Source organism: Entelurus aequoreus, linkage group LG26 (genome assembly GCF_033978785.1).
Source record: "Entelurus aequoreus isolate RoL-2023_Sb linkage group LG26, RoL_Eaeq_v1.1, whole genome shotgun sequence".
Taxonomy (NCBI): domain Eukaryota; kingdom Metazoa; phylum Chordata; class Actinopteri; order Syngnathiformes; family Syngnathidae; genus Entelurus; species Entelurus aequoreus.
This window is the reverse complement of record NC_084756.1, coordinates 26,342,926-26,358,769: the sequence shown is the minus strand read 5'-3', so window position 1 is coordinate 26,358,769 and position 15,844 is coordinate 26,342,926. Positions and strand designations below refer to the sequence as shown.

Here is a 15,844-nt window from a genome sequence, read left to right as displayed (position 1 = left end):
GTTCTTAAACCTCCTCACCAATGTTTGTCCTGAGTGAGTTGATGTTCTTAAACCTCCTCACCAATGTTTGTCCTGAGTGAGTTGATGTTCTTAAACCTCCTCACCAATGTCTGTCCTGAGTGAGTTGATGTTCTTAAACCTCCTCACCAATGTCTGTCATGTTTGTCCTGAGTGAGTTGATGTTCTTAAACCTCCTCACCAATGTCTGTCATGTTTGTCCTGAGTGAGTTGATGTTCTTAAACCTCCTCACCAATGTCTGTCCTGAGTGAGTTGATGTTCTTAAACCTCCTCACCAATGTCTGTCATGTTTGTCCTGAGTGAGTTGATGTTCTTAAACCTCCTCACCAATGTTTGTCCTGAGTGAGTTGATGTTCTTAAACCTCCTCACCAATGTTTGTCCTGAGTGAGTTGATGTTCTTAAACCTCCTCACCAATGTCTGTCCTGAGTGAGTTGATGTTCTTAAACCTCCTCACCAATGTCTGTCCTGAGTGAGTTGATGTTCTTAAACCTCCTCACCAATGTCTGTCCTGAGTGAGTTGATGTTCTTAAACCTCCTCACCAATGTCTGTCATGTTTGTCCTGAGTGAGTTGATGTTCTTAAACCTCCTCACCAATGTCTGTCCTGAGTGAGTTGATGTTCTTAAACCTCCTCACCAATGTCTGTCCTGAGTGAGTTGATGTTCTTAAACCTCCTCACCAATGTCTGTCCTGAGTGAGTTGATGTTCTTAAACCTCCTCACCAATGTCTGTCATGTTTGTCCTGAGTGAGTTGATGTTCTTAAACCTCCTCACCAATGTTTGTCCTGAGTGAGTTGATGTTCTTAAACCTCCTCACCAATGTTTGTCCTGAGTGAGTTGATGTTCTTAAACCTCCTCACCAATGTTTGTCCTGAGTGAGTTGATGTTCTTAAACCTCCTCACCAATGTTTGTCCTGAGTGAGTTGATGTTCTTAAACCTCCTCACCAATGTCTGTCCTGAGTGAGTTGATGTTCTTAAACCTCCTCACCAATGTCTGTCATGTTTGTCCTGAGTGAGTTGATGTTCTTAAACCTCCTCACCAATGTCTGTCATGTTTGTCCTGAGTGAGTTGATGTTCTTAAACCTCCTCACCAATGTCTGTCCTGAGTGAGTTGATGTTCTTAAACCTCCTCACCAATGTCTGTCATGTTTGTCCTGAGTGAGTTGATGTTCTTAAACCTCCTCACCAATGTCTGTCCTGAGTGAGTTGATGTTCTTAAACCTCCTCACCAATGTCTGTCATGTTTGTCCTGAGTGAGTTGATGTTCTTAAACCTCCTCACCAATGTTTGTCCTGAGTGAGTTGATGTTCTTAAACCTCCTCACCAATGTTTGTCCTGAGTGAGTTGATGTTCTTAAACCTCCTCACCAATGTCTGTCCTGAGTGAGTTGATGTTCTTAAACCTCCTCACCAATGTCTGTCCTGAGTGAGTTGATGTTCTTAAACCTCCTCACCAATGTCTGTCCTGAGTGAGTTGATGTTCTTAAACCTCCTCACCAATGTCTGTCATGTTTGTCCTGAGTGAGTTGATGTTCTTAAACCTCCTCACCAATGTCTGTCCTGAGTGAGTTGATGTTCTTAAACCTCCTCACCAATGTCTGTCCTGAGTGAGTTGATGTTCTTAAACCTCCTCACCAATGTCTGTCCTGAGTGAGTTGATGTTCTTAAACCTCCTCACCAATGTCTGTCATGTTTGTCCTGAGTGAGTTGATGTTCTTAAACCTCCTCACCAATGTCTGTCCTGAGTGAGTTGATGTTCTTAAACCTCCTCACCAATGTTTGTCCTGAGTGAGTTGATGTTCTTAAACCTCCTCACCAATGTTTGTCCTGAGTGAGTTGATGTTCTTAAACCTCCTCACCAATGTTTGTCCTGAGTGAGTTGATGTTCTTAAACCTCCTCACCAATGTTTGTCCTGAGTGAGTTGATGTTCTTAAACCTCCTCACCAATGTCTGTCCTGAGTGAGTTGATGTTCTTAAACCTCCTCACCAATGTCTGTCATGTTTGTCCTGAGTGAGTTGATGTTCTTAAACCTCCTCACCAATGTCTGTCCTGAGTGAGTTGATGTTCTTAAACCTCCTCACCAATGTCTGTCATGTTTGTCCTGAGTGAGTTGATGTTCTTAAACCTCCTCACCAATGTCTGTCCTGAGTGAGTTGATGTTCTTAAACCTCCTCACCAATGTCTGTCATGTTTGTCCTGAGTGAGTTGATGTTCTTAAACCTCCTCACCAATGTTTGTCCTGAGTGAGTTGATGTTCTTAAACCTCCTCACCAATGTTTGTCCTGAGTGAGTTGATGTTCTTAAACCTCCTCACCAATGTTTGTCCTGAGTGAGTTGATGTTCTTAAACCTCCTCACCAATGTCTGTCATGTTTGTCCTGAGTGAGTTGATGTTCTTAAACCTCCTCACCAATGTTTGTCCTGAGTGAGTTGATGTTCTTAAACCTCCTCACCAATGTTTGTCCTGAGTGAGTTGATGTTCTTAAACCTCCTCACCAATGTTTGTCCTGAGTGAGTTGATGTTCTTAAACCTCCTCACCAATGTCTGTCATGTTTGTCCTGAGTGAGTTGATGTTCTTAAACCTCCTCACCAATGTTTGTCCTGAGTGAGTTGATGTTCTTAAACCTCCTCACCAATGTCTGTCATGTTTGTCCTGAGTGAGTTGATGTTCTTAAACCTCCTCACCAATGTCTGTCCTGAGTGAGTTGATGTTCTTAAACCTCCTCACCAATGTCTGTCATGTTTGTCCTGAGTGAGTTGATGTTCTTAAACCTCCTCACCAATGTCTGTCCTGAGTGAGTTGATGTTCTTAAACCTCCTCACCAATGTCTGTCATGTTTGTCCTGAGTGAGTTGATGTTCTTAAACCTCCTCACCAATGTTTGTCCTGAGTGAGTTGATGTTCTTAAACCTCCTCACCAATGTTTGTCCTGAGTGAGTTGATGTTCTTAAACCTCCTCACCAATGTTTGTCCTGAGTGAGTTGATGTTCTTAAACCTCCTCACCAATGTCTGTCATGTTTGTCCTGAGTGAGTTGATGTTCTTAAACCTCCTCACCAATGTTTGTCCTGAGTGAGTTGATGTTCTTAAACCTCCTCACCAATGTCTGTCCTGAGTGAGTTGATGTTCTTAAACCTCCTCACCAATGTCTGTCCTGAGTGAGTTGATGTTCTTAAACCTCCTCACCAATGTCTGTCCTGAGTGAGTTGATGTTCTTAAACCTCCTCACCAATGTCTGTCCTGAGTGAGTTGATGTTCTTAAACCTCCTCACCAATGTCTGTCCTGAGTGAGTTGATGTTCTTAAACCTCCTCACCAATGTCTGTCCTGAGTGAGTTGATGTTCTTAAACCTCCTCACCAATGTTTGTCCTGAGTGAGTTGATGTTCTTAAACTTCCTCACCAATGTTTGCTTCCATCAGCTGCTGCCGGGCTTCGAGAACCTCCTCTTCGCCCACTCCAGCTGGTACACGTACGCTGCCACCATGCGTATCTACAAACACTGGGACTTCCACATCAGCGAGCCGCACACGGCCACTGGCAAGCTGTCCTTCAGCAGCTATCCAGGTATGCCTCAGGTGGCCCAGGTGGGCCCACAGGCCACTCTGACAGGTCTGAACGCCTCCCTCAGGCTTCCTGGTGTCCCTGGATGACTTCTACCTCCTGGGGAGCGGTCTGATGATGACGCAGACCACCAACAACGTCTTCAACTCCTCCCTTTTCCGCGCCCTCACCCCCAAAAGCCTGCTGGCCTGGCAGAGGGTCCGACTGGCCCACAGTTTGGCGCATACAGGAGAGGAGTGGGCCAGCATCTTCTCCAAGTACAACTCTGGTGAGTGGACCTGACCACCACATGAGGAACATCACCAGGGCATGAAGGAACCCTTCCTGCTCTTTTCAGGGGCTTTTAGAAGGACGTCCTTGTCAAGTTTCTTTGAAGAAAATTCTCAAATTGTGTACAGACTAAATCTGCTTTCTTCTCCTTGTTGCCAAAACAAATCTGCATTCTTCTCCTTGTTGCCAAAACGCTGGCATTCCCCAGCCTCGGCATACGCTACTTTAATTGGCACAGAATACACCGCGTACCAAGTCACATAAAACCAAACGGTGCCATCATTCCATACCTACACGTCCGCTTGCAAAAGCATAAGCACTTGGCTGGGAAACAAGCAGCCAAGCACTCAGAGCGGACGAGTGATTCTAAACCTTTTTGACCTCGGGGCACAACTTTTCCACTACAGACTCCAACATTTAATAATGACATCTAACCTACTTACAGTTTACAACCTTGTGTTGATGATGATATGGAAGATTATGATTTATTTAACCTTAGGATGATTAGAGAAATAAGTACTAACTAAATATACTTCGTAAGAAGGGACTTGTAAATAACTTGGGAAAAATACATTGTGCTAAAATAAATCAAGTCAATTAATAATGAATATCTTTCTTAGATGAACTTCCAATACAATTAAAGTGCTAATGAAAATAAAGCTTTAATATTTCCTATAACTTTAGCTCCAGACTTCTTCTGTTTGTTTGATATTGTCATTACTGCCCCCAGTGGTGGAAATGTGTATTACAACTGAGGCCCATACGGACCATTTTTTGGCGATCCTCTAGGGGTCACTGGCGGCCCAACAATGGGCCCTATGGTGAAGGAACACTGCTCCAGGTAATGCTCCAATTGTCCCTGCCCACAAAGCAAGAAGAAGGCGCTTGAAAGTACAAAATGTTGGATTTACAATTGACATGTTGCCGATTAGCATTAGCCATTTTACATGGCAGTTTCAATACCCCCAAATTTGGTCATCCAAACTGCACCTAAGATGGTGTGTACTAAGTCCAATACTTACAGTATTAACTCGTTGTAGGGCGCAACAAAATAGACTTAGACTTAGACAAACTTTAATGATTCACAAGGGAAATAGTTCCACACAATAGCTCAGTTACAAAGGATGGAAAGGACAATGCAGTATAAAATAGTAGTTAGGTAAAATATTAGACCAAGACAGACCAAAGTCTACGTCCTGACTAAGTCTGTACATTACTGCCATCTAAGTCTGTACATTACTGCCATCTAAGTCTGTACATTACTGCCATCTAAGTCTGTACATTACTGCCATCTAAGTCTATACATTACTGCCATCTAAGTCTGTACATTACTGCCATCTAAGTCTGTACATTACTGCCATCTAAGTCTATACATTACTGCCATCTAAGTCTGTACATTACTGCCATCTAAGTCTGTACATTACTGCCATCTAAGTCTGTACATTACTGCCATCTAAGTCTGTACATTACTGCCATCTAAGTCTGTACATTACTGCCATCTAAGTCTATACATTACTGCCATCTAAGTCTGTACATTACTGTACATTACTGCCATCTAAGTCTGTACATTACTGCCATCTAAGTCTGTACATTACTGCCATCTAAGTCTATACATTACTGCCATCTAAGTCTATACATTACTGCCATCTAAGTCTGTACATTACTGCCATCTAAGTCTGTACATTACTGCCATCTAAGTCTGTACATTACTGCCATCTAAGTCTATACATTACTGCCATCTAAGTCTGTACATTACTGCCATCTAAGTCTGTACATTACTGCCATCTAAGTCTATACATTACTGCCATCTAAGTCTGTACATTACTGCCATCTATTGTCTTGGAACTGCAACAGCCTGCCAATATAACCAGTACAGTACTTGCCAATATAACCAGTACAGTACTTGCCAATGAGACCCAGGAGTGGAAGTAAAGACTTGGACATCACAGCTCAGTGTTGGAAAACAAAGGATTGAAATGTGAAAGGTCCCTGCTGACCACGCCTACTGTGTTGTGATTGGTTAAGGTGAAAGGATGTGTATGTGCTGCAGGAACCTACAATAATCAGTACATGGTGTTGGACAGGAGCAAAGTCAAGCTGGGCCACAGTATCAGTGACGGTGCCCTGACTGTGGTGGAGCAGATCCCTGGGCTGGTGGAGTACTCGGACCAGACCCAAGCGCTGCGTTTGGGTAAGACCCCCACACCTGTGCCCAAAATGACGAAGACTTGAACGCGCCCCAACGTGAACCCCGACAGGCTACTGGCCGTCCTACAACGTCCCCTTCCACCAGAACATCTACCGGCTGAGTGGCTACCAGCTGATGTGGCAGCACTACGGCCAGGACTTCTCCTACGACCTGTGCCCCAGGGCCAAGATCTTCCGCCGTGACCAGGCCCACGTCAAAGACCTGGACTCCTTAAAGCACATCATGAGGTTCAATGGTGAGTTGTGGTCTCCCTGCACATTGATGACCTACTTACCCTCCGGACAAGGAGGGTTTGGCCCTAGGGGGGTGCAAGAAGTCAGACCTTTGCCAACAGTCGTTGGGATGGACGATGGATGGGTGAAATGCTAAGTCTAAGACTAGATGTAACAATCTAAGTCTAAGACTAGATGTAACAATCTAAGACTAAGACTAGATGTAACAATCTAAGTCTAAGACTAGATGTAACAATCTAAGACTAAGACTAGATGTAACAATCTAAGTCTAAGACTAGATGTAACAATCTAAGACTAAGACTAGATGTACCAATCTAAGTCTAAGACTAGATGTAACAATCTAAGTCTAAGACTAGATGTAACAATTTAAGTCTAAGACTAGATGTAACAATCTAAGTCTAAGACTAGATGTAACAATTTAAGTCTAAGACTAGATGTAACAATCTAAGTCTAAGACTAGATGTAACAATCTAAGTCTAAGACTAGATGTAACAATTTAAGTCTAAGACTAGATGTAACAATCTAAGTCTAAGACTAGATGTAACAATCTAAGACTAAGACTAGATGTAACAATCTAAGTCTAAGACTAGATGTAACAATCTAAGACTAAGACTAGATGTAACAATCTAAGTCTAAGACTAGATGTAACAATCTAAGACTAAGACTAGATGTACCAATCTAAGTCTAAGACTAGATGTAACAATCTAAGTCTAAGACTAGATGTAACAATTTAAGTCTAAGACTAGATGTAACAATCTAAGTCTAAGACTAGATGTAACAATTTAAGTCTAAGACTAGATGTAACAATCTAAGTCTAAGACTAGATGTAACAATCTAAGTCTAAGACTAGATGTAACAATTTAAGTCTAAGACTAGATGTAACAATCTAAGTCTAAGACTAGATGTAACAATCTAAGACTAAGACTAGATGTAACAATCTAAGTCTAAGACTAGATGTAACAATCTAAGTCTAAGACTAGATGTAACAATTTAAGTCTAAGACTAGATGTAACAATCTAAGTCTAAGACTAGATGTAACAATCTAAGACTAAGACTAGATGTAACAATCTAAGTCTAAGACTAGATGTAACAATCTAAGTCTAAGACTAGATGTAACAATCTAAGACTAAGACTAGATGTAACAATCTAAGTCTAAGACTAGATGTAACAATCTAAGACTAAGACTAGATGTAACAATCTAAGTCTAAGACTAGATGTAACAATCTAAGTCTAAGACTAGATGTAACAATTTAAGTCTAAGACTAGATGTAACAATCTAAGTCTAAGACTAGATGTAACAATCTAAGTCTAAGACTAGATGTAACAATCTAAGTCTAAGACTAGATGTAACAATCTAAGTCTAAGACTAGATGTGACAATCAATCACCCCACATCACATGCTGACGTATAAACAATAAATAAAAAGTGTGGAGAGTGTTTTGTATATTACCCATCATGCATTGTGGTGTAATTTTGAATGATGATCGTACGTATTTTATAATATCAACAAAGTTCGATGAGCAGGAGGTGAGTAATGTGTTACCTTTTTGTCTTGGTTATGATTTATTTGCACCATTTGTGGGAAAAGTTGTTTGGATTGGGTCGTATAAGTTGATACTCTTCAAAATAAAACCCATGGTCACCGACTTGTTATTAAAGTTGTGACGTGGCGCTCGTAACTCTGGTCTTTCTCCGTCAGACTACAAGAAGGACCCGTACTCTCAAGGGAACCCCTGCAAGTCCATCTGTTGCCGTAACGACCTGAAGGCAGAAGAGCCCTCGCCAGGCGGTTGCTATGACACCAAGGCACGCATCACAAGAAGATCACACGCCGCCTTGTTCAGCTTCAAATGTTTGTTGTGTTTGGGCAGGTGACGGACTTCCAAATGGCGGGCAGGTTCCAGGCGCAGGCGCTGAACGGGCCGACCACACAGGACGGACTGCCGCCCTTCAGGTGGGAGAAGTTCAGCCAGGTGAGCCACCAGGGTCTACCTGCCTTCTACAACTTCACCTTCGTCAGCATGCAGCCTGTCCTCTTCCGCCCGTGATTGTGTCCTGCCACACGGGGGTCCAAAAGCAGCAGATAATAGGAGCCCCAAAACACTTTAAAAGGGTAATAAAAGAGCAAAGAGGTGTGATTGAAGAAGAAGATGTTGCAACAGTGTAGGCAGGCTTTTACTTTGAAAAGAGGTGTGATTTAAGAAGAAGATGTTGCAATAGTGTAGGTAGGCTTTTACTTTGAAAAGAGGTGTGATTGAAGAAGAAGATGTTGCAATAGTGTAGGCAGGCTTTTACTTTGAAAAGAGGTGTAATTTAAGAAGAAGATGTTGCAATAGTGTAGGCAGGCTTTTACTTTGAAAAGAGGTGTGATTTAAGAAGAAGATGTTGCAATAGTGTAGGCAGGCTTTTACTTTGAAAAGAAGTGTGATTTAAGAAGAAGATGTCTCAATAGTGTAGGCAGGCTTTTACTTTGAAAAGAGGTGTAATTTAAGAAGAAGATGTTGCAATAGTGTAGGCAGGCTTTTACTTTGAAAAGAGGTGTAATTTAAGAAGAAGATGTTGCAATAGTGTAGGCAGGCTTTTACTTTGAAAAGAGGTGTAATTTAAGATGAAGATGTCACAACAGTGTAGGCAGGCTTTTACTTTGAAAAGAGGTGTAATTTAAGAAGAAGATGTCGCAACAGTGTAGGCAGGCTTTTACTTTGAAAAGAGGTGTGATTTAAGAAGAAGATGTCGCAATAGTGTAGGCAGGCTTTTACTTTGAAAAGAGGTGTGATTGAAGAAGAAGATGTTGCAATAGTGTAGGCAGGCTTTTACTTTGAAAAGAGGTGTGATTGAAGAAGAAGATGTTGCAATAGTGTAGGCAGGCTTTTACTTTGAAAAGAGGTGTGATTGAAGAAGAAGATGTTGCAATAGTGTAGGCAGGCTTTTATTTTGAAAAGAGGTGTGATTGAAGAAGAAGATGTTGCAATAGTGTAGGCAGGCTTTTACTTTGAAAAGAGGTGTGATTTAAGAAGAAGATGTCTCAATAGAGTAGGCAGGCTTTTACTTTGAAACTCATTGCTCAGAAAAGAATAACAACTTATAATAAACACATGGGAAGTTGCTCTAGAGATTTAAAAGTACAAATGAATTGAAACTACCACCATCAACGTGTGAAGGTGGAAGGAATAAGTTGTGGGTTCAACTTATCAGAAAAATAAATAATATATATATGACTTATTTTTAAGACTTTTATAAGTGGAGGCCTTTTGGATCTTTTTTTTACTGTCATTGTTTTAAAAGAAATATGAATAAACCAAAAGCATTTTAGTTATGAATGATTGACTCTTCTAAGGTTACAATTACTTCACATTAAAAATGACACTTTGAATATTTGTTTTGCATTATTTAGTTATTTCCTATTAAAAAAAGGGTTTTGATAAAAAAGACGAGAAACATAAACCAAAAAAAAATCTCCACTTTTATGTCAAGAGATACAGCTGAAGTTTATCTACAGATATTGAAGTAACACATTTGTAACACTGTATTGACTGCGGTCCCCGAGACCTTTAACATCTGGGGTCCCCGAGACCTTTAACATCTGGGGTCCCCGAGACCTTTAACATCTGGGGTCCCCGAGACCTTTAACATCTGGGGTCCCCGAGACCTTTAACATCTGGGGTCCCCGAGACCTTTAACATCTGGGGTCCCCGAGACCTTTAACATCTGGGGTCCCCGAGACCTTTAACATCTGGCATCCCCGAGACCTTTAACATCTGGCGTCCCCGAGACCTTTAACATCTGGCATCCCCGAGACCTTTAACATCTGGGGTCCCCGAGACCTTTAACATCTGGCATCCCCGAGACCTTTAACATCTGGCGTCCCCGAGACCTTTAACATCTGGCATCCCCGAGACCTTTAACATCTGGGGTCCCCGAGACCTTTAACATCTGGGGTCCCTGAGACCTTTAACATCTGGGGTCCCCGAGACCTTTAACATCTGGCATCCCCGAGACCTTTAACATCTGGCGTCCCCGAGACCTTTAACATCTGGGGTCCCCGAGACCTTTAACATCTGGCGTCCCCGAGACCTTTAACATCTGGGGTCCCCGAGACCTTTAACATCTGGGGTCCCCGAGACCTTTAACATCTGGCGTCCCCGAGACCTTTAACATCTGGGGTCCCCGAGACCTTTAACATCTGGGGTCCCTGAGACCTTTAACATCTGGGGTCCCCGAGACCTTTAACATCTGGCGTCCCCGAGACCTTTAACATCTGGGGTCCCCGAGACCTTTAACATCTGGCGTCCCCGAGACCTTTAACATCTGGGGTCCCCGAGACCTTTAACATCTGGCGTCCCCGAGACCTTTAACATCTGGGGTCCCCGAGACCTTTAACATCTGGCGTCCCCGAGACCTTTAACATCTGGGGTCCCCGAGACCTTTAACATCTGGCGTCCCCGAGACCTTTAACATCTGGCGTCCCCGAGACCTTTAACATCTGGGGTCCCTGAGACCTTTAACATCTGGGGTCCCCGAGACCTTTAACATCTGGGGTCCCCGAGACCTTTAACATCTGGCGTCCCCGAGACCTTTAACATCTGGGGTCCCCGAGACCTTTAACATCTGGCGTCCCCGAGACCTTTAACATCTGGGGTCCCCGAGACCTTTAACATCTGGGGTCCCCGAGACCTTTAACATCTGGGGTCCCCGAGACCTTTAACATCTGGGGTCCCCGAGACCTTTAACATCTGGCGTCCCCGAGACCTTTAACATCTGGCGTCCCGAGACCTTTAACATCTGGGGTCCCCGAGACCTTTAACATCTGGGGTCCCCGAGACCTTTAACATCTGGGGTCCCCGAGACCTTTAACATCTGGGGTCCCCGAGACCTTTAACATCTGGGGTCCCCGAGACCTTTAACATCTGGCGTCCCCGAGACCTTTAACATCTGGCGTCCCCGAGACCTTTAACATCTGGGGTCCCCGAGACCTTTAACATCTGGCGTCCCCGAGACCTTTAACATCTGGGGTCCCCGAGACCTTTAACATCTGGCGTCCCCGAGACCTTTAACATCTGGCATCCCCGAGACCTTTAACATCTGGCGTCCCCGAGACCTTTAACATCTGGGGTCCCCGAGACCTTTAACATCTGGGGTCCCCGAGACCTTTAACATCTGGGGTCCCCGAGACCTTTAACATCTGGGGTCCCCGAGACCTTTAACATCTGGGGTCCCCTAGACCTTTAACATCTGGCGTCCCCGAGACCTTTAACATCTGGGGTCCCCGAGACCTTTAACATCTGGGGTGCCCGAGACCTTTAACATCTGGGGTCCCCGAGACCTTTAACATCTGGGGTCCCCGAGACCTTTAACATCTGGCGTCCCCGAGACCTTTAACATCTGGGGTGCCCGAGACCTTTAACAGTCACCAACATTGAGGGAAGCCCTGATAGTTACAACATACTCGAAGTTCCGGACTATAAGCGGCTACTTTTTGAACACTGCAGCTTATAAAAGCAAATAGTTGTCATGAAACACACGCAGAGACACTGACAAGTCGTGTTATTGTTAGTGCTACGGCGCCATCTTTTGGACCAGTTTGCTCACTGCAGGTGTAGAGCTTTCAACCGGAAGTAGAAGTGCAGTTCAGTCCTCTAGCCGTCCATAGCGTTTCTACTCATATAGATTCATCATTCATCAGTCCAAGCAATGTTTATAAGTTTTACAATATAACTACAACTATTCTTACTTACTAAAGTGTCCCCTGTGTGATGTCTGCAGGAGTGTTGTCATGCTTATTTGTACATGCTATCGTAATGTAATCAAGCTAGCGTTGTTAGCATTAGCTAATATGCTAACATTTACAATTGTCTGTGTTAGTATTGTTAATTTACAATGGCATTCTTTTTGTTTAGTTTCACTTTCACTAATTCCTCAGTAAATTCACCAAAACGTCAGCGTGGAGTTATTGAGTCTGTTTAGCTGATTGGAGAGCTAGCTTGCGCAGCTAGTGGCTCCATGACCATGACTTCTGTTTTGTTTGATCAGCTGTTTTACTGCCGTGTTACAGACACCGTATGGAAACAAGTAAGGTATGTAAATAAACATTTCAGTGTAAATAAGTCATTTCACAAGGAATATATCTGCAGCTTATAGCCCGGTGCGGCTAATGTATGGGAAATAAAACTTAGTGGGTGTGGCTTATGTACCGATGCGCTCTATAGTGCGGAAAAAAATGGTATTGGTTTTAAAAATGAAAAAATATGAAAATGGTTCCCTCATGCATGTGTGGCCCTCAGTGGAAAAACTATAAATAATCATTTTTAAAAATTCAAATTTAAATCAGGATGTGCCGACCAATAAGTATCCACCAATTTTCTTGAAAAAGTTTGTGACCACCCTCGCCAATTTATGCCTTTTAATGCCAATCACCAACGCTGACACTGTATTTTTTTTTTTTTAGTCCGGCCGCACACAAAGTATGTGTGTCCATACACAGTGTGGAGCCGCACACACGGTGTGTGTGTCCATACACAGTGTGGAGCCGCACACACAGTATGTGTGTCCATACACAGCGTGGAGCCGCTCACACAATATGTGTGTCCATACACTGTGTGGAGCCGCTCACATGGTATGTGTGTCCATACACAGTGTGGAGCCGCACACACGGTGTGTGTGTCCATACACAGTGTGGAGCAGCACACACGGTGTGTGTGTCCATACACAGTGTGGAGCAGCACACACGGTGTGTGTGTCCATACACAGTGTGGAGCAGCACACACGGTGTGTGTGTCCATACACAGTGTGGAGCAGCACACACGGTGTGTGTGTCCATACACAGTGTGGAGCAGCACACACGGTGTGTGTGTCCATACACAGTGTGGAGCCGCACACACAGTATGTGTGTCCATACACTGTGTGGAGCCGCTCAATTAATGCAATTAAACCAAAATAGGGAAAATAAAGTTACTTTGTACCTTAAGTTAGAGAAATTAGATCGATATTTTTATTTTCTCTAAATCTTTTTTTTGGTGTTGTTTTTGTTGACGTTTACAAACCCAGAGAACAAATTCCCCGGACACAAGAGGACTTTAAAAGAGAGTCGTTTTAGTAGAGTTAATGTGTACTCTTGACTTTGTTTTGATCAAACAATTGTGCCTAATAAAAGACGCTAAGGAACCAGTTGAAATATTGTGTTGATATTGAAAGTATTGCAATAAGTGTTGTTATACTAGGTGTTGGTATCAGCCGATCACAGTCAGTATCAGCTGTATTCCTAATTTCAATACAAATAATACTTGAATTTTTTTAGTCACAAAAGTAGTGTGGGAAAAACCAGAACAGATTGTATTGAGTTGCACCAGAATGAGTGGACATTTTCTATTTACCCCACCCAAAAAATGCTTAAAAAGTATTTTTTTGCTTGTTTTAGTACATAATATTTGAAAATAGCCACATAAATAATCATTTTTGACATTGATTTGAGGTTATTTAGATTTCAGTTGTTGTGCTTCGATCCACTGGTGTCATGTCTGTGTTCATGTTTTTGTTTGGCCATGTGCTGTTTGGGTTTTGGACACTTAGTTCCTGCTTTTTCACTCCCTTGTTTTGTTTCCATGACAACCATTAGTTTCACCTGTTGCACATTTGGACTCATGCACCTGTCACTAATCATGTCGGTATTATTTAAGCTTGCAGTTGCCAGGCAGTCTGTCTGGCAACATTACCTCCGCGACCCATGAGATTCATGTTTACCATAGTTCATGCTTCATGCCATGTCACAGTAAGTGTTTTTGTTTCATGTTCATAGTTTCTGCCCAAGTGCTAGTTTTTGTTTTCATTAGTCAAGTTGTATCTCCACCTTGTGCGCGCTTTTGTTTGTTCCTTTTTGAGTAATAGAATAAATTATGTCCTTACCTTCACGCCTTGTCCACTCCAACTTCTCTTGCATCTTGGGAAAACAAACCCCCCACAGTCCACGTTATGACAACTGGATTGTTTTATTAATCGTACGCGTCGCACAAATATTATAATTTGTGTATTTGATGCAACAATGTGTCAGGGTACGTGAGTACAACATATTTGGGCTTAATGATTGTTTTCAGTGCAAGAAGAAAATGCACTAGAAATCCTTCTCAATGTCGTCTTCATCACAAACGACGCCATCCTTCTTTCCCCTTCCTATTTCACTGCTGATGTCTTGCCATCAATAAACTTGTAACTATTCTACTTCTGCCTTCTGTGTCTCTTCCTGACAAAAGTCACTCGTGAGTGTCAAGATGTAAACACATTTTACTCCTTTTGGAAAGTCAACAGACTATTAATAGCGGCGCCGTGGTCACTTCCTGTGTGCCGATGTTGACATCATCGAGTGATCTGCTGTTTCCTGGCTTCCCTGCTCCCTGTAAGTTGATAGTAGATCATAAAGCATGCCTCTCACCTGGACAGAAGAAGCATGAGTAGGTATTCCAACAAGTTGACAGCCATTTTAGAGCTGGAAAGGCTTGGTTCCACCCCCATTTTCTTTGCGAGGATTATCAATCATTCTTCATCTAAAAGGGAATATATGAACATCCAAGAAGTCTGCATCCTAATGACAGCAGACATTGTACAGTAAGTGATATTTTATTTTGGTTGCGGGCTCTCATGAAGTCTGCAGTGAGTAATAATCAGTCATGTTGTTAAAAAAGTGAAAGTCGTGATGTGTTTTTGGAAGTAATTAAATATTTAGAATGCATTAAAAAAGATGTGTACTTGTCTTACATAATGATTGGCAACATCCCAAAAAGATGCAGTTCCCCTTTAAGGCGTTCCATAGATCAGTGTTGCTTAACCATAGGGCCCTTTTTCCGCCTTGAGCGCCCCTTAGAGGTCTGCCAAAATATATTGTTTCTCAGCTGTGCTCCATATGTGCCACAGCGGTGCTCAGTTGTAATACACTTTTCCACCACCTGTGGCAGTAATGACAATGTCAAACAAACAGAAGAAGTCTGGAACTAAAGTCATAGAGAGGTTAAAGCGCAAAAACTATGACTAAAGTGGTGAAGCTGTAGTTTTATATGCACTTAAATTGTATTGACATATTATTTAACAAACATATTTATCGTTTTTCTTATTAATTTAGTTAGAATCTATTTATTTAAGCACCTCGTAATTGTATGTAAATATTTTTTCATCAGTTTTTATGAGTCCCTTCTTTTACAGTCAGTCTGACCTAATAAGCCTTGTTTATAATATTAACACATGATTATATACATAAAGCATGCATCTAATTGCATTTTAAGTCTACGTTAAATACTGTAGTATAAAAATCCTTGTCACCTAAATATAGTATGAACAAATTCTGCTTAGGGCCCCAATTTAGCCATTACTGGTTTTTAAAGCATCTATGTATATATATATATATATATATATATATATATATATATATATATATATATATATATATATATACATATATATATATATATATATATATATATATATATATATATATATGAATAATTGGGAAAAATATGTGTATATAAAATATATATTTTTCACAATTATTTCTATGTATAGAAATA

The 15,844-nt window shown here is 42.0% G+C and overlaps 1 protein-coding gene across 2 annotated transcripts in view; it reads left to right on the top strand.

The window, feature by feature from the left end:
* Positions 1–9,635, top strand: part of LOC133643057 (phospholipase B-like 1) — a 34,175-nt gene extending 24,540 nt beyond the window's left edge. For both annotated transcript variants that reach the window (XM_062037466.1, XM_062037465.1), the window contains exons 7-12: positions 3,443–3,587; positions 3,652–3,852; positions 5,905–6,045; positions 6,113–6,298; positions 7,996–8,102; positions 8,168–9,635. In XM_062037466.1, coding sequence (XP_061893450.1) covers positions 3,443–3,587; positions 3,652–3,852; positions 5,905–6,045; positions 6,113–6,298; positions 7,996–8,102; positions 8,168–8,344 — 957 coding nt within the window. In that variant the 3' untranslated portion in view covers positions 8,345–9,635. The remainder of the gene's footprint in view (positions 1–3,442; positions 3,588–3,651; positions 3,853–5,904; positions 6,046–6,112; positions 6,299–7,995; positions 8,103–8,167) is intronic.
* The last annotated feature ends 6,209 nt before the right edge of the window (positions 9,636–15,844 follow it).